At 42.0% G+C, this 26592-nt stretch overlaps 1 protein-coding gene across 1 annotated transcript in view; it reads right to left on the bottom strand.

Annotated features, from left to right (window-relative positions):
- The window catches only part of CLDN10 (claudin 10), a 55403-nt gene extending 37881 nt beyond the window's left edge, over positions 1 to 17522 (bottom strand). The window contains exon 1 of the mRNA XM_058821765.1: positions 17304 to 17522. Within this exon, the coding sequence (XP_058677748.1) occupies positions 17304 to 17517 (214 nt within the window). The 5' untranslated portion in view covers positions 17518 to 17522. The remainder of the gene's footprint in view (positions 1 to 17303) is intronic.
- Between the last annotated feature and the right edge of the window lie 9070 nt (positions 17523 to 26592).

Below are 26592 nucleotides of genomic sequence, written 5' to 3'. Positions count from 1 at the left end.
TCTTGAAATATGTAATTAAGAGCACATTATTGATGAGGATGACTATCTTTATTACTTCCTCAGTTGTATCAATTGACAACCTCCTGAAATATTTTAGAATGGACAGCATGAGGAATCTCCTCCACTGAGACTTTTTGTCTTTGTGCTGGTTACTGAGAATCTGGATGATCAAGACAGTTTTTATACAGTTACAAAAATATTCCCTACACAAATTCTTCTCAACCTTAGATTTGTTGTTTGACTAGAATAAATTGTAAAGACATCTTTCTCCTAGAAAATCTCTGTTGCCTAATGTCCTCTTCTCAAGAAACTCCCAGTAAAGAATTTCTTCTTTAGATCTGTCTAAATCTGCCCTCCATCAGCTTAAAGCCATTCCTCTTCTTACTATCACTGCATGCTCTTGTGAAAAGTCCCTCTCCAGCTTTCCTGTAAGCCTCCTTGAGGTACTGGAAAGCTCCACTAAGGCCTCCCTGTAGCCTTCCCTTCTCCAGGCTGAACAACTCTAGCTGTTTCATCCAGTCTTCATAGAAGTGTTTCAGCCTTCTGACCGACTTAGTGTCCCTGCTCTGGACTCATTCCAGTAGGTCCACAATTCCCATTGGGCACTGGAGAGAAGTGGCTTCACCAGGCCCCCATCTTCACCCCCATCAGATGTGGTTTCCTATTCTGTGGTCCAGCTGTGACAAAGGGTTCTGGCTTCTGCCTCATCTCTGAGTGCAATCTGACTGGACATTTTTCATTCTTTTCTTCAAGATGACAAAGAGATATAAGCTATAAAGCATTTCAAGTAGAGAGGAGGGGTGCTGTACCTTCTTGGTTTTGACAGAAATTATGCCAAGCTAAGAAATGCAGTGGTGACTGGTGGAGTAACTCCCAGTGCCCTGGAGGAACAGACTTGCCAAGAACCTGCAAAAGAATTTTTTTATTTTTTTATTTTTTTATTTTTTTATTTTTTTATTTTTTTATTTTTTTATTTTTTTATTTTTTTCTTTTTCTTTTTTTTTTTTTTTTTTTTTTTGTGAAGTAGGGTGATCTAGCAAGCTTGGCTGTCTTCTACCTCCTCCTCCATTTTGCCATAAACCTACACACTCCTTTTGAAGTTTTCTCCCTAGATTATAAATACTGTGGGACAGAGCTGCTTTGTGTTTGCACAGTGGCAATTACAGACTAGAAGCCAATAATAGGCAATCAGCTTTTGTTCAGGTTTCACCGGTTCCTGATAAGTGCAAATAGAGCACAATGCCTCTGGTTGGTTCCTTTTGTGGAGCACTGAATAAGAGAGATGTATTGCCCCAAATATGTGAATATAGATGGCAGCTGAGCAGTGAAAATATCTCAGGAAGCAGAATCAGATTCATAAATGTCCTAAGCACTCTACAGAGCTATACTTTGGTTCCAGTCCTTGTCATTTCTAAAATCTCTGTCGTTTATAGTAAAAATGAAAGTGGCAGAGATTTTCCAATTTTATCCTTCAAGAGAAAGAATGTAACTTTATTGCTGGAATTAAAACCTAGATATGAAATTCAATAGTATATGAACTACTCTAAAAAAGAAGCCAAACTTCAAAACATTGCCAGACCTCAGTGCAGATATCTGAAGCCCATGAGAATTGAATCCTCTATGCAATAAGGCCACTTAATCTGCTTACTTATCTGACATTAAGCGCACCCAAAGTGTAGGATTTTAGGCTGAAATAGCAGCTATTGGGAAACAAACAATAAGTAGATAAGAAAAGCTTTCTCACAACATTTTTAATTCCTCAATCCAATTAAAAGCAGTGCTTCTCCTCTCCCACAATCTGCTGCCCAGTTGCACTGCTTGTTTTTCACATGCTCTGCTTCTTCCCTTCCAGGACTTGTGTTCTTTGCCAGACTAACAGGCATTCAGAGGAGTGGTGTAAGGTAAAAGAAGTAGCTTTAAAAAAATATTTCATATTACAATAATGATTAATATATGAGCTAATCACAAGGATAAGTGGACCAATAAGAACATCACTGTTATTATTTTGTCTGTATTTTAGGACAAGAAAAATTTAAAAGAGTTTAGACTGTTTGTGTATTTTAGGCTAGTAAGGAAGATTGCTTAAGGCAGCATGTTTGGGATAAAGCACTTGTGTTACCTTATCCCATATGTTGCACATCCCCCAGATTTTGTTCTTGAACCAGTAGAATGTAATTTCCATAAACTTTTTCTGACATTTTCTTTTTAAAGTATTTGACAATCTGTTTCTAAAAGGAGGAAGTTCTGTTGGCCTCATGAAGTCTGAGTCTGATGTAATTCCACCAAATCTGTGGAGTTTCCCTGGCATTGAAACTACAGTAATTTAGGAATTACTCAGGCTTTGCATTTCTTGGATTTTGCCAGTAGGAACTTGGAACTAGCAACTCAAAAATTACTTTTAATTGCATCCGGAGATCCCCATTTACTTTCAAAGATACAATCTTCATCGTCACACACTCTGGATCAGCACACTTGCATTCATGTTTAGAAGCTTAATTATGCATCAATTACATGGGGGAATTTCAAGTAAGATTTGCTGTTCCTTTTGTTTTGTGGATTTGACTAAAACATTCTGTTTATTTTGGTGTCACTCTCATAGCTGGCATGACTGATTTATCTGATGACTAATTTATTTGACTCCAGCCAGCCATGTACTGCCAACATCTCAACAAAGGGCTCTTTTGGAAAGGGTTTCTAGAGTTTCAGTTCACTCTAACTATTAAGCACTTTATGAAAATGTCCATTGATTCCTAAGAGCTGCCTGGTAATGACATAGCCTTCAAAACTGAGCTTAACCAGCCCTTCCTCTTCATTAGCCTTTTTGCCCATTGTAATTACTTCTCTACCAGTCTGGGATTCTTGGACAAACTTTCAAGAAGTGAAGCATCTCTATTAATTTCTTCCATCTTTAACAAGAGAAGCAAGGGACAACTTGAATTTGTGTGCACACATGAGCACAAGGAGTATGTTTTATGTAAAATCTTGCTCAAAGGAGTACATGGCAGGCTGGTTTTGAAACAGCTGGCACTACCTCTTGCATGGCTCTCAGCAAGTGCCTATCAGGGACTTGTTTTCCATACTCACACTCATCAGCACATCATAGCTAAAGAAGAACATGGATTTCAGTGGGGCACCTGGGCTGTGTGGAAAGAGGGGATGACAAGGCTTTTCACATCAGGGTCTTCAGTCTGAGTCCTGTGAGATAAAGGTCTATTCAGTGAAGACTGAATGACGTGGGGTAAAGAGGGGCTCCTTGATCTGAGGTGACAAATTAAAGACTGCAGTGCTTTGCCCCTGCAGCAGCTTTTGGTAAAAGTGTTGCTCCCTTCAGGCAAAGACTAGGAGAGAGGAGATATGTGAAATATGGGAAAATCAGCTGCAGAAGGAAATTGCTTTCCATGTGCTCTCATGTTTGGATTAAAATTTCTAGGAATTAATTACATCCAATGGTTCTGAGGTATGGGTATCCACCTGTAGGTATCTTCTGAGTCAGGATAGGATTGAGTTGAATCCTGCACAGTATGCCCATACCTTCACTAATCATCCATCTGCTTTACTGACTAAACTGCTCCTCTGACCTGCTGTACGCATGTCCCAGGGGTAAGACAGAAGCTGTCCCAGAAGGTTCCCTTTTCCTGTTGTCTATAAAGTGATCACAGGGTGATTAGCTAACTCACATTTTATAGCACTGATGTCTAAAGTGGTCTGGGATAAATCCTAAACCTCTGCTTAAGATCTAGTGCTGTAATTTTAGCACCTCATCTATATCCAGCTTCGGGGACCTGATGAACCAGGATACATCTCCCAGGCAGGAAAAAATGAGAACTGTAGGACCCACACCATCAAGATTCTTACATGTGATAGAAGAAGGATAATATATAGCTTGAGTACTTCAAGGAGTTTGGCCTATATTGTCTTTCCCTGCTCCCTGGGCCCCCCTTCTGTTTTGGACTCTTTCAGATATGTTAGGAGAATAGAATAAAATGTTTGGCAGTAAAAATAGCATGGAGAAGTGAAAAAGAATGAATGTGAGTTTGCTGCCTTTGTTTAGGACTTTGTTTAGGATCTCTCAGCAACATCTAGGCCAAATCATGGGCATCAAATGTGTTGCACAGAGCTCAGTGCTCTGTAATCACAGAGCAAAATGCCCTCTTCAAATTCAGAAAAAAAGTAGGAAATACTCCTAAAAAAAGTGCAAGAAGATTTAATACCATCTTGCCTTTGCAGATCAAAAATTCACTAAAAGATCTTTGTGGGCCAAAGGCTACTGGCAAGCGGACACTAGCTGCTATATAAATTATATTTTCTGAATTATGGCTTTCCACCTTAACAGGCTGCAAGGGGAAGTACCACAGAGAGAAGAGGACATCAAGAGGCACATCTCACTTCTGCCAGCTGGAACTGAACATGGGGTATGAGGCTGAGCTGATTCAGGTATTTTAGATATCATAGATATCACAGATATTGGAGGTTATCACAGAGTGAAACAACTGCAGAGTAACAAAAGTAAGCTAAGGGTTAGAGGCAGGCTGTCCATAAAAATGGGCAGTTGCCTTTAGGCTGGAATGATAAAATTGCTAATTTTTAATTCTGTGTAGTAATCCACTCTCACCATTTCCTGTGGTATTACCACTGGACATGGGAACTGATTATACTCTCTTCCTGTTTTCAGCCACTTATTATGTACTTGAAGACTATCTCTGTGCCTACAGCTAGTCTCCTCTTAGACTAAACAGTCTCAACTCCCCCAGTATTTCCCCACAGAGCACGTTTCATAAACTTGAGGAATTCTAGTTGCTTTTATCTCTGTGCCCTTTCCAAGTCTTCCACATCCTGCTTCAAGTGTAGTACCCAAAGTGGACACACAACAGCAGCAGAGGCTTTGTTTGGGCCAAACAGAAGCCATCTCACATCTTACAGACAAACGAATTTTAAAAAGGCTCATTGTTTGTTTTTTCTTTTGCAAAACAGTGCAATCTATATGCATTAACTGATTTCAACTGAGAGGATCCTGGATATTGGATTGATCCCTGCTTGTCCATCTACAAAGCCCCCACTGCTTTGACCAGAAGCTTGAGGGAATTCTTGTTCTGCTGAGTTTCCAGTAAGTTATTTAAAAAGGAGAAGGTAGATGTTTTGAGGCAAAGGAGAGGACAGATTATAAAAATTTAAGATTACCAGGTCAGACATATCACTGACCTAATTTATGGTCCTGTCTCTGCTAGCAGCATGAGGGAGACAGTAAGGCTGCAGGGATGTTGAGAGAAAAGGAAAATAAAAAGAAATAAATCAATTTCAAAAATATTGCTGTTGGTAGAAATGAGTGAAAGCAGATATAACCCAGTGAACTTCAGATCCTGAAGTAATGTTATTTCTTTCACTTAGTGAGAAAAGTGAGCAAGCCAGCAAAAAAAGTCTCTGGCTTCAAATCCACTTTGAATGACTCATGCATAATAGAAATAAATCTTGGTAGGGAACAGACTTTTCCTCATCATTCTTTTTTCTTTTAAAAATCTTCTCAGGAGTCTTGTAGGTCTCAAATACATTTCTTTGCTTCCTAGTTCCTGTCCCTTATTCAGCATTAAGTCCTTCAGTATTAAGGACTATAACCATGTGCTGTGAGTGTGTATGAGCAAGGGGATATAACATGGATTTCTGTTGCTAGATACAGATTAATGATATTATCCAAGGTTCAAAACTGTAAAGAACAGGCAGCTGAAAGCACTCAGAGTCTTTAGATAAGAGCTCTCACTCATTGTGTTGCTTAAAATTCCAGAAATTTTTGGAAATCATTGAATTTCTCCCAGTTGAGCGTGTAGATTTTGCTGAAATGGAGAACTTGGGTCCAGTCCCCCTTGTGCTAAAAGTGATGGCTAAATTGTCACTATTAAGTCAAGGCAGAGCCTGACATCTTCCAAGCTCACTTTCTGCTTTCCTAATGATCTGATGTGTTTTGGATGGCTGTATTTTTTCAGGAGTTCTCTTCCTGCCCCATGACCCAGCTGTTCTACACCAGACTCGCTTTCCCTGTCTGCAGGTGTTTTATCTCCTTGCAAACTGTTCCCAGGAGAAAGCCATTCCTATCTCCTAGACTCTCCTTCCACCAGGTTGTGTCTGAGTCCTGCACACACAGACCTTGCTGATAGGTGAAAATCTTATCAGCTGGCCCTGACAACCTGAGGTGTCCTAGGCTGCCTTGGGCTTGCCCTCAGGCTCTGCAGTAACCAGAGCAATCACCTCACTGCAGCACAAGCAATAGGTGACCTTAGGAAGCACTCAAACATTTGCATATTATTGAATACATAAAAATAATAATAAATGTTGGTGGGATGTGGAGTGGTGCAGAGTACCTCTTATCAACAGGCTCCACAAAAGCTCCTTCATTTGTTTATAAGGAACTGCAGACCAGAGATGCCTGAACTTGCAGACAGGAAGGGTGAGGGGGGAAAACACCTCCACTTGTTTTCTGCTTTGAACAACAACATTTCTCTTAACCTTAACCATAGAAGGTAGTGAAGCCACTTGGCACAGAGACTGAAGTACCTTGGCTGGAAATGTTGGCTTGTTTCTGTTAGCACACAGAGAGTTCTGCTCCGTGCGTGCCGAGGGCAGAGGGGGGAAGGACTCCCCACACTGCAGCCCTCTGCACCCCTCAGACACAAGTTTGGGGAACAGCTTGCCTGCAGACACACTGCTGGCTTCAGCTGCCATCTCTCCTCCTGCCTCCCTCCCTGGTGTCCCAAGCGTAGCCCCTCAAGAGGGGCCACCACCAGCAGTCAGGGCAGGGGAGCTTTACTGCTCTGAAGGATTAGCTGAGCCCTGGGCTGGGGGTGCTGCATCCTCAGTGAAACCCAGGCTAAGGTATGGCTATGGCAGTGCAGGATGTCATGGCCCTGGAGAGAATTGGAGCCCTTGAGGCACAAGAGGCACTGACAGCTGAAAATGCTGCATTTCTGCAAAGAACTGAGTTTCTAGGGACAATATTAAATAAGCACAATATTGGAGGTTTTGTAATAGCCACTGAGTAAAACAAAATTATGTGTGGTTTGAGGATGTTGAAAGGTGGTGTAGATTAAAGTTGTCCATTGCATTAATTTTGCTGGAATATAGTTTATCATCTGCTTTATTAGGTGGAACATTTCCATAAAAAATGTGATATGGAGAAGCCAGATGCCATTAATGATTAGTTAATTAGTTAATTAAATTACCTCTTTTCCCCACTTTGTGAGATAACTATTTCTGTTATTACCAAAAAGTGGCTGACTCAGGGCCCAGTATGTGGTGTGATGTTTGCTGGGATGAGATGGCAGCCTGGGGCAGCAGCTTGGGCACGTGGTGAGCTTGCAATGGAGAAGCTGTTTATATATCCCAAGAGTCCTGTTTTCCTGGTGGCCTAATAAATACCACACAGAGATATGGACAAGGAGTCACTTTCACTGTTTCTTACTGGCTGCAGTTTGGTTTCTGCTTTTGCTGCTTACAGAATGAAATATCAATAGAAACGCTTTTATGTGACATTCTGTGTTATTGTTTAGAAATTCATTAGTGAAGAAGGAAAAGGCAGTCTCCAAAAAAACATAAGATTTTGGCAGATTTCCATCTACAGAGGAAATTTAGAACTTCAGAGCTCTGGTTTCCTTTGGAAATATGATTCAGTGAGCGTTGCCCTGAATATGAGCCCTAGACACATCTTTGTTTCTGACTGATATCTGCAGAAGAGTAGCCTCACATCTTAGCTGGACACAAAAGTAATAACATCTATATAAATTGTTAGAGTGGACCTAGTAGAAAACCAGTATATATTATTCTGAAAGCACAGGAATGAGAAACTTCAAGTATTTAGTTTTGCTTCTCATTTTGACTGTCAGGTTATGCAATTATACTCTTTCAAACACCAGTAGAGTCTGTATGATTAACTTCTGGTGGGGGCTAGAAGTAAAAAATTTGGAGTCTAACCTAAAATATCTTACAAAATAATATTAATGACACATCCAGTTGGTGGTGTACAGTTTTAAAATCTACATGGAAGCCTTGATTATGGAAACCTGTTCAATAGTGCAACATAGCTCAGGATGTGCAGTTTAAAAACTCTGCCTTTACACAGATTAATCCTCAGGAGGTGTTTTACTAGAGCTTGGTCAATTGCCTCCAGATTAACACACATTTTCTTTAGAAAAGTTAACAATAAAAAAGAAACATAACTTGAATGTTCAAATAAATGTGTCAGTGGACTTGGGCATGGTCCTCAGAAGGGTTTGGTACCTCTGCTTTTTTAACTGTTTCAGGTAATTTTTTAGAAAAGTAAGTGGCAAATGTCTGGGTGACCAGCACAAGCTATTTAAGGGGAGATATGGATGAAACGTTCTCAGGGGACTTTGCATGTACCTGAATTTCAGCATGTGCTTTGCCAAATTGAAAATATAAATGTTTTCCATTCAGCAATTGAGAAGTGCTCTGACACTTAAGAATGTCCTACTATAAAGCACAGAAATCTGAGGTGATGCGCTCTCTCCTGTTTTAGGAAATGCATCCCCGAAGAGGAAGGTTATACAGAACACCCAGGCTTCAATGTCATCTGTGAAGAGAAGATTTGGGTGGTGTCCTAGGTTGACTATATGATGCTTTTATCCCCAGTCATCTTGTTCTGTTTATGCTGAATAATAAGTGTTGCACCTTTAAGACGTGTTCCAGAGAATGAAGGGGGGAGAAGAGAAGCCCGCAGTTTGTTTTCAGACACTGCACTCACCCTCCACATTCCTGCTCCTGGACTGTGTTGTCTGCGGGTGGACAGACAGCAGGACAGAGTTCTCCTTTTGTTTTAGTTAGTTTTAGCTAGCTGAGGCAAAGAAGTTCCCTGGACTGTGGGGTTATTTTTTCCCTTTACTTTGGACCTGTTTAAACCTGCTCTGGACTGAACGCCCGTAGAGCACCGGCAGCTGCACCTGTGGCCCACTGGGCCAGGCCTGGCCTGTGACATTTCCAGCACCAGAGGGACTGATCAGAGACCGAGTGAGCTGAGCTGCAACCTGGAGAGGGGACTTTCTGAGTTTGTCATCTCTTTTGGAGCAGCAAGGAGTTTTATTAATTAGTATTGTTTAGGTTTTATTGTTTAATAACAGGTTTTTTTCACCTTTCTCTAAGGAGGTATTTTCTCCCGGACTGGTTGGGGGCCAATTCAATCTGCTTTTCTAGATGAGCCCCTTCAGAGATTCTCTCCCAAATTTGCCCTGAACCAGGACAGGTGGATTATGGGAATCCTGGGCACAGCCAGAGGTCCCTCAAGTACCGGCACCAGGACCGAGTCAAGTACTCTGAAAAAGTGGGGTTCTGAAGCCTTGAGTTGCCCCTGACAACACCTCAGCTCCAAGTATTTGATTTAATTGGAGTCAATGAAAAACCGAAGGGAATACATTGACCAGCCTCTAAACCAGCAGAGTGTCCCATGGCACCCACTCCAGGAAAAGCTCATAAGGATAACTGGACGCTATAGGACTTGGTGCATGTGGGATATGGGGAGGAATCCCATGTGCAGATCTCTAATAAAATGGCTGTGCTCATCTGGTATTTTGCTTTGCATTGCAAAACTACGTGGAAGTACTGTGAGAGATAGGGTGACACATGCATTAGGGGATTTAATATCACTGCTGACTGTGGAGGGATTTATTTTCTCTACCAATGCCAATGTGACTCTTACTTGACTAGTCAACTCCATGTAATAACTGTAAGAGAGATTTTTATGTACATATATTTCCCCCTACATTTCCCCATATTCATTCTCAAGGTATTTGCTTAGCTTCTCTCCTCTGCCTTGCACTACTCCATGATGGAAAAATAAATATTCAAGAGCTTAAATCTCAGCAGCGAGAATTTTAAAATCATCAGCTTTAATGATTTACAAATTCAGCACTTCAGTCTCCTTCTCTTACCCTCTGCCTATCACAGCTGGTGTTGCCAGGCCTCCTTTTCTCTCCTGCTGCAGGGACTTGTGAAAATGAAATGGATTGTATCTCTGAACTTTGAATGAAGCTCTGGTTGTAGCATGACTGCTAAAAAGATAAGAAGAGGTACATTGGCCTTCAGCTCCTCAACATATGCCAGAGGGAAGCTCCCCTCAACCACCTCAGTGCTCACAAGGCAGACCAAGGTACAAAACCTGTTTGAACAGAGATATTTTAAGACATTGGCTGCATACCAATTACTGCTGAGCCCTATTCATTTTGCAGTACGCTCTCTGCTGCTATGTAGCAGTAATCAAAGAAAGCTAAAAGCAAAGTGGAGATAACAATCTATCCTGATGTGAGTATTAGAAGATGAAAGAGCTTTGTTATTAATGCCCCAATAACAAGCTTTGCATTCCTGTCCTTGCACCAGCTGCACCACACTAACAAATAGCAGCACTTTCTACTTTTCATGTTTCCTGAATGATTTTCTTCAAATGAGGACCACTCTGAGTGGCAAAAATCTGTAAAATTGAGTGAAGAGAAGAAAAAGCAACATTACTCTTGTCTAGGTAGCAGATTTAGACAAAAGTGAAAAAAAATCTCAGCACTGTAACCTCTGTCCTTGTCCAGTGAGAAGACAGAAGGAAGACTCAGAGCACAAAAAAGACAATTGCAGAGGTGCTGTCAAATTGCCAGGCGTAAATGAGCTAAAAAGGAGGACTGGTCTGCCAAGTCTTATATTTTCCTATAACTCTGAAGATTTTAAAGCAATGTCAGAATCTGTCTTTTGTAACCTGCCACCACCTTCCCCAAAACTGGCAGCAGTCTCTGAAGGCTCCATCCTCAGTGTTTTCCATCTGGCTCCATGCAGTCAAGTCCTGCAGTTCTTGAACTCCCTTTCTATATCTTCCTGGCTGCAGATTCCCCAGTAGGCACATCTCTTTCCAGTCTGCCTACAACTCTGGACTGCTCTAGTACAAGTAATTGGCCAGAGCCAGACAGCCTGCATAGCAAACAGCAGTAAATAGTGATTCATTGCAGTTTAGATTCATGGATTTTCAGAGCATGTAGATTAAAACCGTGGAATCAAAGAGCTCAAACAGAAGACAATATTCAGCCGCAGGAATCCTTGAAAACCACTTCAAAATCTTTAACCTATATGTCATCTCTGAGATCCACAAATCCGGGTTTCACAGGGTTATTCTGCCTCTGGGGGTTTCCTCTGGAACATACTATTCTATTGAAAACCCTGGATTTTGCTCTGTATCTGCTGCAAAGCTGCTGCTGGAGCTCCCTGTGGGAAAAATGTCTTGGATACATGGGAGCTAGCCACCTCCTTCAGTTCATATCTGTTCTGCCAGAGGCTACTTCATGAATGGCTCTGCTGCATATGAATCAATTCCTTTTCTAACTTGAAACCAGCCTAATAATAAGGCATGGCATGGCTCTGACTAACTGCTACCTGGGCTGAACTGTTTAATTTATTTTATTCATTATTTTTTGGTGTCGGGGCAATGATAAGCAATATAAGAGATGCCAAAAGTATTTGCTGTATAGAGTAATGATGTTTCATGACCTCTAGTGCATTACCAGACTTCTCTAGAAACCAAATGTGTTTCGGGCTATATTGTTTGAGTGGAGAGCAGACTCAGTCATCTAATGTCAGAAGAGAGGCCATAAGCTTGGAAATAACCTTGCTACAATGGAGATGCAAACTGTGAGAGCATAGAACCTTTGATTATCAAGATTTGACATCCTATTCCTATGCATATACAAAAGACCCCATGCTGAAATCAGCATTTCAGTCAGTCCAAATGGTGATCCTTCTGCCTGCAGAAAAATTGACAGTACTTTAAGAAATTAAGCCACAGGAATTAAGCCGTTAATAAAATTCTGAGAGGAATTCTGTCTGTGTTTCATGACCATCTTTCCCAAATTTGAGCTTTGATCCTACTGTATATTTCCTTCCATATTGACGCAACTTTGCCAATGCTGTTTTGACTTGGGTTTTCTAAGTCACCAAATGGATGCTGTACTCATTGAACAGAAAAGCTCAACAGAGGGGTGGCTCAGCCTAATGAACATGGATCAATCATACCTCCCTTCAATTTGCACTTTTCCTAGAAGGAGTTGCTTGCTACAGGGAAGTTCTTTGGCACAGTTATCCTCTAACCTTAATATTGGATCCTGTGTTCTGTTTCTAGCTGTGGTAGAGTTACTTATTTCCCCCTAGTAGCTGGTACTGTGCTGTGTTCTGTATTCAGAATGAAAATAATGTTGATAACCCCCTGATGTTTTAGTTTGTGCCTAAGTAGTGCTTATCAAGGACTTTTCTGTTTCCCATGCTTAGCCAGTGAGGAAGTGCACACGAAGCCGGGAGAAAACAGAGATGAACGAAAATAGCCAAAGGGACATTCCATACCACAGACATGTTCAGCATATAAACTGGGAGGGACATTGTCTGTGAGGGGCTGATTGCTGCTTGGAGATGAGCTGGGCAGTGGTCAGTGGGTAATGAGTATTTATACTGTCCATCACTTCTTTTTCTTGGGTTTTACTCTTCTCTCTCTTTTTACTATTGCGATTATTGTTACTGCTATTGTTATTGTTTTGCTATGTTACTATTGTTTGCTATTGTTACTGCTATGTTTTCTTTTATTTCAATTATTAAATTGTTCCTACCTCAGCCTATGGGTATTACCTTTTCCTGATTCTCCTCCCCATCCCACCGAGGGTGTTTGGAGAGTGAGTGACCAGCTGCATGCTTACCAGCTGGGGTTAATCACGACCCTGGCGACTCTGTCCCTTTGACTACCAGGAGGATCCTCCAGCCGAGTCCCCTGTGGCTGACCATCGGCCAGAAGAAAGCCGTGCCGGTGGATTTCTCCCGTCCTGATGATAGCTGAAGCCAATCACCCCGGGCTGACAGCCCGGCCCCTTCCCTTGCGATGCCCCAAAAGCGCACACAGCTGCTGCTTGCCCGGGCTCTGGGCACAGTTCAACCTCTCCTCTCCCGTGGCTGCTGCCCCGGGGGCAGCCGGGGCGAGGCTCGCCGCCTTTCCAGGGAGCCGGGCAGGAGACACCCCCCCGGGCACGGCCGGCGCTTCCCCGGGGCCGCTCCTGCAGCACCATGGAGAGAGGAGGGCGCCCGCCTGCCCCGGCCCCGCGGGACGGCAGCGGGCACGGCGGGGCTGGGCAGGGCAGGGCACGGGAGGACACGGGGATCTGCCAAGCAGCAGGGAGCAGGAGGGCAGTCTCCATCCTCAACACTCATGCAGCCTGACCCCCTGCAAACCCACTCAGGATGGGAGTAAAGCCGTGGTGTTGGCTCCTGGGGGGTTTAGCACTAAGTGCCCTCCTCTGAGGCTGAGGAGAAGCCTGGCCTTGGCTGCCGTGCGTATATCTGGCTGGCTTGTTGACTCGCACCAAACATGCATAGCGTGCTTTCCCTGGCAGTAAGTTTCTGTCAAGTAAGGGACACTCATGTCAGTCCTTTCCTGCTCTAGAGGCTGGATTCTCTGGCAAAATTGCTAATGTCACCCTGAAGCCCAGCTAGAATTGCCCCCCACACCCTGATGAACCCAAGTGGTGTTTGACTATGCAAGGCTGCTCTGGGTACAGGTGCTGCAATAGCAGTTTTCTTGTATCAACTTCCTTCTGCTGCTTATCTGCATTGCAGTGGCGGTATCATGAAAAGGCAGGCCTGATGTGACCCAGAACAGCTGGGCATTGCCTGCTCCATATTGGCTACCATCAGGATAGCACTATTTGCCTCATCAGGCTCTGCCAAAACAGGCACTGACAAGATGCCAGCATGAGATCTGAGGCTCAAAGAAGCAAAGGTTCAAGGAAGCAGATTTCTCCTAGTTTCTTGCACACCTCCCTAAACTCATGGTATGGAAAACCAGAACGTATAGGAGTCATTAAGCAGTGCCATAAGCAAGGCATGCAAAATGCCAAACTAATTGTTTGAAGAAGCCTAGTATAGCTGTTCTGACAGACTGAGGAAGGGTCATAGAAAATGGATGTAGACACAGCTCAGTTGGTTAGTTATAATTCTTTACTTTATGTGAATGAAACAGCTCTGTGTAACATTAGCCAAGTCAAAATACCTAAATAAAGTGTCTAAGCCATGCTTGATAGTTAAAATATGGTTCTTGTCAAATCTGGGTAATTCTGTCATTGTAAGAATTCTGAATTATATACATGAGAAGAATGACAAAAGAGGTTGACTATGACTTGAGGAGCACTGGGGAGTTAGCAGGAGGCAGTCTGGATCCTAACTCTGCCATAAAAATCAGTACCTTTCTGGAATTCATGACTCCAGAGTTTCGATTCTCCAGCTCATGCTTTGGAGGCTCTTTGTATATCTTTCTTGCTGATAAGGACTGAGTGGTTAATCAAAGGTTACTCTTTTTGAAAAAATGTTGTCTCACTGCTAGTTTTAATTTCTGGCATTTATTGGCTGTGTGAGTTTATGCTTGTGAGTAATGGTCTCTTGATTTTAGTCGTACCATTTCCATGGGTGTATCTGACACTCTGATAATCATAACCAAGTTAACTGAAGAGACAATGTTCCCAGATAATATTTAGCTGGAAGCTTGTTGTATTTGTGTCAGATCTGATGAATGACTTTGTTGCATACTTCTCCCAAAGCAGCTGATTTAATAAAAGATATTGCTTCTTTCCACAAACATTGCCTTAAATGACTGTAGCTACAATGCTATTACTATTCAGGATCTCCTTTTAAGATCTTTCATATGAATGTTTCAGTCACTGCAGCAGAGCACATCGTGGCTGGACATGTGAATGCACATGTACATTTGGCAACAGCCCAGCTAGCTTTGGGTACTGCTAGCAGTGTGGCCCTGCTAAACCAGACTTCCAGAAATGTGAACCCCTCAACATCTGTACCTGGGGAGGGTTGCAGAAGCAGAGCTCTCACTGCCTTTCCTATGCTCCTATCAGCACAACTAGTCCTCAAGCTGAAAGTCAGTTCTGGTAAATATCTGCATGCTGCCTACGACTGCAGGGTAATCATCCTCAGACCAAGGCCTCTGGAATATGTTTGTTTCATTTTTTTTTCTGTGAAAAACAGAAAAAAAACCCTTAAAAATTCATAGACCCCCTTTAGAAGCCTCCCCTGCAAAATCCTCACAAAAATGCAATTAAACATGCAACAATCAAATTAATCTGCTTTGGAGTAGGAGTGACTTACTACACTACATAATACTGTTGCTGCTGCTGTTGCTGTTACTGCTAATACTTCTGTAGGGTAACCTGAAAATGGAAGGATAGGAATGGAATGAGGAACTTGTGCAATTTGTCTATGGCTATAGGAAAATTTCCAAATTGGTGCCATAAAAAGATGAACGTGCAGAAGGAAAGGTATATTGCCAGCCTTCCATGGCCTTAGTATGTAAATTATAACAATGTCTTGAAGCTCTGAGGACACAGAGCTCATTACTTTAATCTGAGCATTTTATCGTTTTACAATCCATGATAGAGTGACAGTGCAAAGCCCTTTCCCTGCTGAACTCTTGTTTTCCTTGGATTATCAGGAGTTTATGTTTAGCAGGTTTTCCAAACTGAATACCTCGCTCTTTCCCAGTAGTGTTTGTGCTACGTGTAACATTATCTTTTGCTGGTGCATGCACTGGTAAGTTAAAATTAGACTTCCTAAATGTCATTACATCAGCTTGTTACTCTCTTACTTGAACAAGACTGCGCTACTTTCATTAATGAATTTATACTCTATATTCCTCTAAAAAACAAACCAGCAAAATTTTACTCAGACGCTTAAGTATGTATTTATACAATGCATGCATAACATGCATTTTCTGTTTATTCAAATTTCAATCTGCCAGTGATGAAAATAATAGTAACAATACAAAGACGCAAATAGATTACATCTGATTATCCTGAAAGCAGATTTTGTGCTACTAACACTAGCAGTAATGGTACTTTCTAGTTACTTTACATTGCTTTAAACAATGCCTGAGAAAAAGAGCTGATTTTCTTCCTTTAAATCTTGGCAAAAATAATGCATAAATGGTTATTTACAAAATATAATATTCACTTTTCAAAAATATGTGTGAGTTTCTGTGCCTTTTAAGTAATTTTTGATGAACCGCATTCTTTAAAAGAAATAAAACCCTTCTAATCCATTCACATTTCTCATGGGTGGTGTGTGATGATTTGAAACAGGGCATCACAAAATATGTAGAGAAATTATGTTGAGTTTTATCTCAAAATCATCTGTATGTGTAAGAGTTTATCTGTATGTCACAGCATGTAGTCTGATGTGTCAGGGGCATGAAAGGCAAAAAAAGGCAAGGATCTGGAACATCCCCAAGCTTCCATGCTTCCACAAATGTGTGAGTCTACTCTATCTGAGTAATATACTGTATGGTAACAACCATGCAATGTTACATTTTCTATTTCGTTCAGCCACTGGCTGTTATTATCTCAACATTCTCCTACTGTAGTCTGACTCCATTTTGTTTGTGTGCTGTTCACCCCAGGGAGAGCAATCCTTCTGCCAAGGCCCTCATGAGTGCTTACACACAGCTTCACTGAAAACACTATTTGGCCTACTATCACAAGGCTTAACAGCAAACAAAGCCAAACCTCTTCATTTACTGCTTTACACATAGGGAGAAACACAAAACACATTGCACGGTACCCTTACAGCCAGCCCCTATCTCTGAGAAAAGCTGTTTCTGACATAAGGCAAGAAGTCTTCATTTGTTTCTACGTTCTGATATATGGCTTACAAATCTAGCACTTTCCATTAAAATGGACATTCTGACACAGCACACCTTTTATCTTTAAAGTTAAAATGTTAGCCTGTTATACAAGCAAGTATATACACCAGCACTTAATTCCTGCTATATGAGTATTTGCATAGGATGCACATATTCATGCATGTGGTTATTTGCTCTCTGATTTTTTCAGATACTAAAAAGACCACTGATAACTGTCACAGACCTGGCTATCTTTCCCCCTCCCACCATCCAGCAAGAACACTGCTCATTTTGCCACGGAAATTAGAGCTGTAAGACAGTTTGGTCCATTTCTCTGCTAACAGTGGTTTGATACTGACAGATTATTGCTGGCACTATGTCCAGTATACTTATCACATATTACCAACCACAGAGTAGAGCTTACTGTCTTTCTTGGAATACATGTCATTCCTACAAAGTTGTTTCTGTTATTTTGCCTACAAAACCATTTACCTGTATTCATCACAATGCTTTAAACAAAATCTCTTGCACAAGCCAAAATAATCTCTTACTCCTCATGCTCACATCTTGTAACACATGGTTTTCCATAAGTTCCAGTTAAATTATGCTTCCTTACCTTCTACTTTGAAGATGGTAAGGTGAGGTCTGCAGTGAAAAGCCCCCAGGGCGTTGCCAGCACAGTTCATCCAAAGACCCTGGAAGACCCAGGTTGCAGTGATAACAGATGATGCTCGACTAGTGACCTTCCACTCATTTGATGCAGTAGCAGCAATAGCAGCTCCCAGCCCACAGAAACAAAATATGAAAGCTATAATCTGTATTGCCAGCATGTTTCTCTGTAAACCAGGGACTTACTAATGCCAGTGTGTGGAGAGAAAAGCACTTCAGTCACGTGTGTAAGCAAAAAGGCATAACATAAGCAAAATATACTTGAACAAGTTCAGTACCACTTGCTACAGAAAGTTAATGTGGCTGAAAGAAATTTTCATGGTTGAGTGATTTAAGAAAGGCCCTAGGCATTACAAATATTTAGAAAGAAAGTCAAGGTAGAACTTTATAGGAAATAATTACTAGTATTTACTTACTAATTTCTAATTGCAAAAATTAATTGTTTTCATTTTTTCCCCCAATAAAGTATTCCAGTTAATGCTTAATTTTTAGTTAATTGGAAACTTACAACCATTCCGTCTAGCAAAATAGGTTCAGAGTCCAAACTGTACAGCACTATTTAACAGATTACCACAACATTTTAGGAGGATCACACAACACTTGAAAAATAACTCATTGAAAGGCTGTGAAATGAATTCAGGCATAACCAGCCACCATGCAAGCAGATCTAAAACTGGAGGAGGTAGTGTCTGCAGGTATATTTATAGAATAGCAGATCTAGAACAACAAGAGAAAGAGCGAGTGGTCCCTGAGCAGTGATGCAGCTGCGGCAGTCAGCAGAACGAGCCTCATGCAGCCCCACTGAGACTTTTCACTTGGTCATTGTAGAAAAGGTACTGCTTCTAACACTCTGCATGAAATACGCAGTGCAGAAACATCTGTCCTACCACTGACTGAGCTCCTGCAACCTCATGCCATGAAGAAACCTCAAGTATGCAACTGACTTGACAAAAGCCGCGGGCACTGACAGCACCACACAGCAACAGCTATTCAATTCCTGAGTATACAATCATTACTGGTGTGGGACATACACACAATTTTGCAGACATGTGTGGCCTTCACTCTTTTAAAATTCCAACTTCCAGATGTATTTATACCTTTCCTGGTACTTTTGGCCTCCTCCCTAAAGAAGGAGAAAACTACTTTTCTCTTTGGTGCTAGTGTTTGCCAATTGGTGACATGAAATTACCCTGAATATTGTAAATACTTTTGACAATAACAAAGGTCCATATTTTTCCCTTTGGATACTTCTTGTGTTGATTGTCGCTGTTACTGCTGTGGTAAAATCCCACACTGAACATTGGCATTGGAATTTTTCTGTAGAATTTTCACAGGTCATAGAAGGGTTAAACAAGGGTGCTAAAACATCACTAACGTTCCATGTAAAGAGCAAGAGGAGTTTCACTGAGACTTCCTCTTGAACCATCATCTGGTACTCCCACTTTAACCAGCCTTTGGCTCAGCACTGAGAAGGAGGACCCAAAAGGTGAATTGTACAGACCTGAAAATTACACCACAAGAAGGAATTTCTTTTCAGACTAATTAGTAGGCTCACATCCCACACATCTAGAGTGAATTGAAATTTTTTTGTAAACATAGACAAATTGAAAGACATGAAAAGTGGGTTTGCTACGGAGCATCATTATAATATTGCAGGTTGTTTTAATGTTGAGGACAATATCACACAGGAAGGAAGCAATTTTGCATTGCTGTTAAATAATATAGTAACATTTTTATTATTTTAGGTGTCAAACTTCATGTAAACTTTCATATATATTTTCATTAAATTTGAAAGGGCATAGAGGAGAAATGGGTCCAGCTTTGAAGCAGATTCCTGAGAGATGAGATAATTTTTTGTTCTATATCTACCATACAAAAAGTTGGTTTTGGGTTTGCTCTTTTGTTTGTCAAAGACTATGTAAATTCACACAGAATACTGAGAAGACATTTCATTAGGTATCTTTTTTCTTTTTAAACCCTCTGAGTGACACTAATGCTGGCTGAGCACTCACAGTAGCTCAAAGACATGTTTTACATCTGATGCTATATTCAAGCCTAGTTTTGGACTATCTCTGAGTGTTGTCACTGACAGAAAAACCTCCAAAATCAAAAAATCTAGCCAACCAAACAGAACAACTGAAAAGCCCCCCAAACTCAGAAGCCGCTCATTTGGACTGGAAAAGCAAGGATGGCTGCATCTCTCATTCCTCCCCACTCCTCTTTTTGCTATTCACAGCGGTGTGCATTATCAATACAGCCTGTGAGGAGCTGCCCACGCTCAGGCTCAGCAGGACAGGGTCTGTTTCTAAGTGACCTGGATCTAAGGCAGAGGTACCTTCTCAGTAAGACCTTGCTCTTTTAAACCAATGTCATGCTATTGTTATGGAAAGGGTTATCTACTTCTAGATAAACTGCAATACATACTCCCAAGTCTCTTCCCCTTCTCACTCTTAGATCATTTTCTACCAACATCCCATCCAATACAAACTCATTACTCTTATGCTGGTGCCTGTCTACAGGCACTTTCCACTAAAGGCTGCTTAATTTAGTGGAAAGTGCCTGTAGACACCACTTGAACTGTAGACTACACTTTCATGGCTTGAGGAGGACTTAGTGGTTTCTTGGCCTTTATCTTCCTTGTTTTCTAGTGCATGACTGTGGAATTCATGGTCACAAGCACTTCACCCTGCATTGCTTCTAGAGAGTTAGTGTGTGAGTGATTAATAAATTAAACAGATACTTAAGTGATAAGAAAGAAGTAAGCAGTCCTGTTTACAACCCTCATTTCTTCTATAAACTGTAAGAAGTAAGTTAATCAGTCATTTAAGAAGTTCAAGGCGAAGTTGAAAGTTAACCTGTTAGTGTTGTTTTCCATTATATCAAAACATTTTTCTCTGTTACTGAACAGACAAGAAGTTGGAAAACAGCCAGGAGTTTAAGGACTGTTTAAATATGAAGTTGGAAAGGGAAAACATTTTGCTATGGGCCTTTGTTGAAGCATTTTCCCCAAACTCCACAGACACAGTAACTGATTATGTGACATATTGCTGTCTCTGTTAAACTGGACACTGTGCCAGTAACACACAACATTTCTTTTACTACTGATATTATCTTTTTAAATGTCCAGTGCCAGTTCTTAAATGCAGGTGACGCCTCTGCAGCAAGACAAGAATGTTTACACAGGTAAGCTGTAGCTTTCAGTCTGTGAATTCTACTTCAGCCTATGTCAATTGTTGTAAACTTTTAATTGGATGAGTTCCCAATACTGATACAGATCTGGCTGCTGACAACATATATTTTTCTCATGAAGACAAACACAGCTAGAGCAAACACTTTGCTAACTGAATCAGTTGTGGAGAAAATTATGGTAAAAAAAAAAAGAACCAAGTGCAAATCAATCCTGATGTTATCTAGATGAGAGAAAGAGAGCTCTCAAAGGCGGTACCTAAGGTAACATGGACACAAAAACGTATGAGATAAATAATCAGTTATGCCAAAGAAATTCTGTGCAGAGTGGGTGGACCATGCAAATTATTGTGAGCACTGCCAGGAAGTTATGGGATGCCTAAATAACGAGGAGAATTGGACAAGCAATAAAACTAGAAGTTACAAAGACAGAATCTGTGACTCAGGACTTCTGCAGAAGTCAAAGAAGTGAAAACAGTGTGTAAAGAAATCAAATGCTTGGAGACATCTCTACTAAACTCAGTCAGGCAAGGCACCAGCTGTATGGTAATATGACTGGTCCTATTACACAAACAAAAAAATTCCTGAGAACTGGCAGTGAAGTATGAGATGGTGTTGAAAGAAGGAAAAATACATTCCAGATGAGCACCAAGTTCTGCTGTCTCTGCCAGATGCATGCAACCTAGAAATCAAGCAAAAAGGGTAGCAGGCTGAAAGTGTACCACCTAGAGAGGAATTTCAAGGAGCAATGAAATCACTGGAAGTGGGAAAGTTGAGGAAAAATACAGTTTCATAGTTTACTATAACAAAAGGAGAACATTATGTTTCAACATTATAGTGGTATGCAGCAGTTGCAGTTTGAGATGTTTGCTGTTCAACTTGTTAATCACGAAGTGCTGGGTGACATAAACAGAGAAGGAAAACTCAGTTCAATGTTCATCCCAAAGGTATTGCTTTTTATTGAGCAGTCACAATACTGTAGTCACAATACTAATATGATTATATTATGTATTATGTATTATAGTATAATCCCATTATTAATAGTACAATTTTTATATTCCCATTCCTGTAAATATTTCAGGTCAGGGTAAATCGGGTTCTTAGTGTTCTGCTCTAAGTGAATATGTCCCAGCTCATTGCAGAGAATTTGGACTTAGGTAGTCTTTAAAAGGACCCTTCAAAGTCAAACTATTGCACGATTCTATAATATTGCTGTGGAAGAGAAAGAAAAACTTCATATCCTTATCACTAGGAGAATTGCTTTGCAAATATATGGATACAGCAGGTAACCCAATTCAGGGTTTATACACTAAATTTATACAATCTAGGTATACATGTGTTTAGGAAAATACATAACTATATATGTAGTTATGTAGGTACAAGCTATGCTTGTACCAACATAATGTAGTATGTTATATGTAGTACTATGTAGTAGTTGTAGTACTATGTAGTAGTATATGTAGTAGATATATGTAGTACTATGCTATGTACTTATGTAGGTACAAGATATGCTTTATTACATTTTAAAGCATTTTGTTAGTTGTTTAAAGGGCAAACTGCTCACTTGTGCATTATTAAAATAAGCACTTGAATATTTGTCTAAGAATGTGTGGGATTTTGAACAACTGATTCAAACCAGTGTTTGGTATGAAGATAAAAACATTATTTCCTCATCGTGTTCCTTAATTGGTCATTAAAGACAAGAGATGAATTTGAAAATTTAGGATGACAGAGCATTATGTTCCTCATTTTATGCTGTTGACACTAGGCACTAGCAAACTTATTTGGATAAAAGACATTTGCTGTCACTAAGTGCATTGTTGCTGCTGGCACTCAACCTAGACTTTCAGTAAGTGGAAAAAAGCCAAAATGGCTTTGTCTACATAAAAATATGAAGTGAAGAGATAAAATGCAGTGAAGTTAGAATGATAGGAGAAATCATGTGTTTGATCAGTGCTGAAAGCTGGGGTGAAGTTCAAAGTTATTGTGCTTTGCTGAGAGCTTCCAAATGGTTATAGATGAAGTGATAGGCTCAATGAAGAGATCATGGTTTTTATACAATGAACTGATCAAACCCAGCCTGTATTAAAATAAGCCTGTGCTACAGTATACTGACAGCATTATTGGAAGCTGCAATGCTAGACGTGAACAAGCTCCAGGGTGGATAGAAAAGTTCAGTAGATAGAACAGTTCAGTGCTTTGAATGATGATAGATGCCAAGTGAAAGATTGTAACACAGATAAAGAAGCAAGGAGGCTGGGAAAGAGTGAAGTAACAGAAATATTGTGATATAAGTGCTACAGACACATGCAAACACTGAGGAAAAACAAGACAATGCTGAAAAAATCACTGGTTTGTCATACAAGTGAACTCAGCCCTGTGTAAGTGCCCTGACTGCATCCACATCCACCCTTCCCAGAGATTTGGCTGCCAGGGCTTAAGGCAAGCTTACTAAGGGTGCCTCTGATGGTGCACATCTCCCTTCCTGCTGGAGATGTGGGAAGAGACTCCCAGCCAGCATGGAGCTGGGGAAAAGTCATGGCAGGTGTCCCTCTCTGCCCTGTGGGATCTGCTTTTAAGCTTGGTCCTTGATGGAGCTACAGTGCCTGGTGCCTGGCAGCCCAGGCTGTCCTGGGCCATGGGTCACTGATCCAGAGCTGGACCCTGTCCCTGACCTGCAGTCGTGACTTGCCAGCTTGACCTTGGACCCTAGCAATCACTGGGCTGTGTCTGACACTGGGCGTTGTCACTCCTGGGGCTGTCCCATTCCCTGGACAAGTGCCCACCCTGCCACCCCCGTGGGGAGCCCCCTCTGCCCTGTGGCCAGCTCAGGGCACCATGAGCTCCAGTGCTGTGGGGCCTGGGCCCTGCTGACCCTTCCTGTCTGAGCGCAGCACACCTGCCCCGAGGCTCTCCACAGTGTTTGCTCTCTGCACAGCCCTGAGTTCCAGCTCAGCCCCAGGTCTTGACTTCCTCAGGGGCATCTGAACACCTCCACCCAGCCCAGACACTAACCTGGGGCAGCTCCAGCTCCTCCCATGCCCCTGGAGCTCTTTAGGGATGGTCTGATGCCCTTGCCCCACTGCCTGACCTGGACCATATATTGACACTCCAGCAATATCATCCCAGGCTCGCTGGCCACTGGGGATGGATATGTATCACCCACCCCACTCCAAGCCAGGGAGATGCATGGACCCTGGAAGTAGTTCCATGGGGACCCCCAGCATGGCCTGACCCATCAGACATTGCCCAGGATCCCCTACCCTAGCCTTATGGCCAAGGCACCTCACACCCAGTGTGTATGACCTCAGGTCTGTGCAAAGTGTGAGAACACTTTTGAGCCAGCAGTGAGCCCAGGTGGCCAAGAAAGCCAAAATAATACTGGCTTGCATCAAAACTAGTGTGGCCAGCAGGACTAGGGAAGTGATCATCCCTCTGTACTCAGCACTGGTGAGTCCCCACCTCAGATTCTGGGCTCCTCAACTGAGGTGCTGGAGCAGGCCCAGAGAAGGGCAATGAAGCTAGTGAAGGCTCTAGAAAGTCATAAGAAGAGCATCTGAGGAACCTGGGGTCATTTAGCCTGAAGAGGTGACCTTACACTCTCTCTAGCTACCTGAAAGGAGGTTGTAGCCAGGTGGGGATTGGCTTCTTCTCCCAGGCTGCTAGGGGCAACGTGAGAGGAAATGGGCCAGGGAAGGTCCAGGCTGGACATCAGAAAGAACTTCTTATCTGAAAAGGTAGTCAACATGGGCTGTCCAGAAAGATGATTGAGTCACTATCCCTGCAGCTGTTCAAGAAATGGCTCTGAGTGTCATGATCTAGTTGACAAACACGGCAGTCAGTCAAGCCTTGACTTGATGATCTTGGAGGTCTTTTCCAACCTTACTGATTCTATGAGTCTACAGCATCCCTGATTGAGGAGTCCATAGCCAGGGCTCATCCCTTCCCATGGGAGCTGCTCTGAAGACAAATCTTTGGTGCTGTATCTCTAGAAGAGTCACAGATTCCACTGTGGTGCAGCCCAGCCTGCACCTGCCTGTGGGCCCTGCTGACCCTGACATAGATCTGCACCCACGGGCCAATGCCCGAGCCCGGCCACAGCCTGTCCCCATCCCTAGGGAGATGACCAATGCCCAGAAATGTAGCTGTCCTGGTGACCCTGGCTGCCCTGGTGACCCTGGCTGCCCTGCTCCTAGACAGGGTGGTTGGATGGGCCCTGGAAGCTAGGTCCCACCCCGACACAAGGGAGCCATGCCCTGGGGAGCCTTTACCCAAATGTCAGGGCATTAAGGGCAGAAACCATGGTAGAACTGAGGAATAACAAATCCTGTCTGTACATAGTTCACGTTATCTGATTGCATTAGTAGTTTTGAATGAGTGTATTTAAAACAACATGCAAATAACCTTTCTGTGTACTGTGCCATGTTATTGAGTACAGACAAGAGAAAACAGCTTGAAGAACAGACCTGAAAGGATGTTATAAATTTTGAGGATAAGGTCCAGCTGTGACAAAGTAACCCAAATTGCCTAGAATATTGTGATATAAAGTAATAATATTATGAAAATTAATAATTAAAAGGAGCTGCTGAATTGCTTTCCTAATGCTATGTTTTGTATGCCAGAAAAGGTTTGGTACCTTCCCAGTATTTCATCTGATAATACAGCTCTTTAAAATTGCAACATACAATCACATTGCAAAACTCTTTACCTGTCAGAAGGACTGTGGGAGACGCAGCTCTCTTTGCCTCTACCAGCCTACCATGGTACCAGCCTTCTGGGAGGTTATCAGTTCACGTGAGATTTAGGCAAGAAGGAAAAATATTGTTGCCCTCCTGCAGCAGATTCATCTCCCCTCCTGCTTCAAGAAGGTGCTCCCATCCATGTCCCATACTGGTGTGGTGGGGAAGAGACCCCTCTACTTAATTACTACAATTTTTTGGGTATCTGCCAGGGTGCAGTTCTCATGACTTTTGCTATGCTGCTAGTCATTCTTTCCATAAAGGCAGCAGAAATGCATCTGCTTGTAAACACACATATGTACACCTCCTTCTGTCTTAAACAACTGAGGTACTGAACATACTGTGCAAGTTCCTGTGAGCACTGCCAACCTGTCCTGCTCACATAAGCACTTCAGGACCAACAAAGACTGGGTGATATCCCTTAAAGCTGATGCACAAAATACAGAACTATGCCTACGCGTCCACGCAGCAATTCCTGTGACCTCCTCATATTTTGAAAATGGAATTTAGTAGAGTTCAGCAGTTTCATGTCACAGAAAAATTATCTTCAATAAGGCCATTAACACATTTGCTTGTCACCAGTGACATCCCAAATCCATGACATGTCAGACATACCTCTTCCAAGGCCTAACACTAGGATTGGTATGGGTTCTTCCTGCAAGTTCTTTGTATTGCTTGGGGGAGCAGTGCAAAGTGCTTCATTCTTGCTCTAGCTGTGTTTGCCTCAGACCACTTCCTCTAGAGCAGAAAAGGATTCTCTCTTATTTTTCCTTCTTGTCTCCTAACAATTCTGCTTACCCTGTCAGAAAGCCCAAACCTGGTGTTCCCTACAGCACAAATGGATTAGCTTTCAGATCCGGCAGGTCTCAGCCTTCCCTTCAATGGGAAACTTCCTGAAATATTCAAGAAATCCTTCACCTCTTCTGTTTTCAGGTAGGAATGCATGTTAGATTAAGGTGGGATTGAGTGGAGATGACACTGTTCTCAGTGTTGTGTCAAACTGAAAGACAGCCCAAGTTTGTAAAACTGGAGAAGGACAGTATTGTTCTGACAGTGTTTCTGAATGTTTCAGCCAATTAAGAAAACACCATCATGTTTTTCAAAAGCAATGAGGTGATTACAGAAATCTGTCTCACACTTCCAAATGGACCAGGTGTAAAGAACATGTGAGGAGCTAAAGGTGGGGCACAGCTCTGTTTGTTAGTGTTTTCCTAGCTTACCACCCAGCTAGACTTAGGCCCAGCAGCTACAGCCCTTTCTTAAATCCAGCCCTTACTGCTAATTAAAAGCACGTCCAGGCAATCCATTAGC

The sequence above is a fragment of the Ammospiza caudacuta genome, chromosome 2 (assembly GCF_027887145.1).
Source record: "Ammospiza caudacuta isolate bAmmCau1 chromosome 2, bAmmCau1.pri, whole genome shotgun sequence".
Classification (NCBI taxonomy): Eukaryota; Metazoa; Chordata; class Aves; order Passeriformes; family Passerellidae; genus Ammospiza; species Ammospiza caudacuta.
The sequence above is the reverse complement of the archived record's forward strand: the minus strand, read 5'-3'. Positions and strand labels throughout refer to the sequence as shown.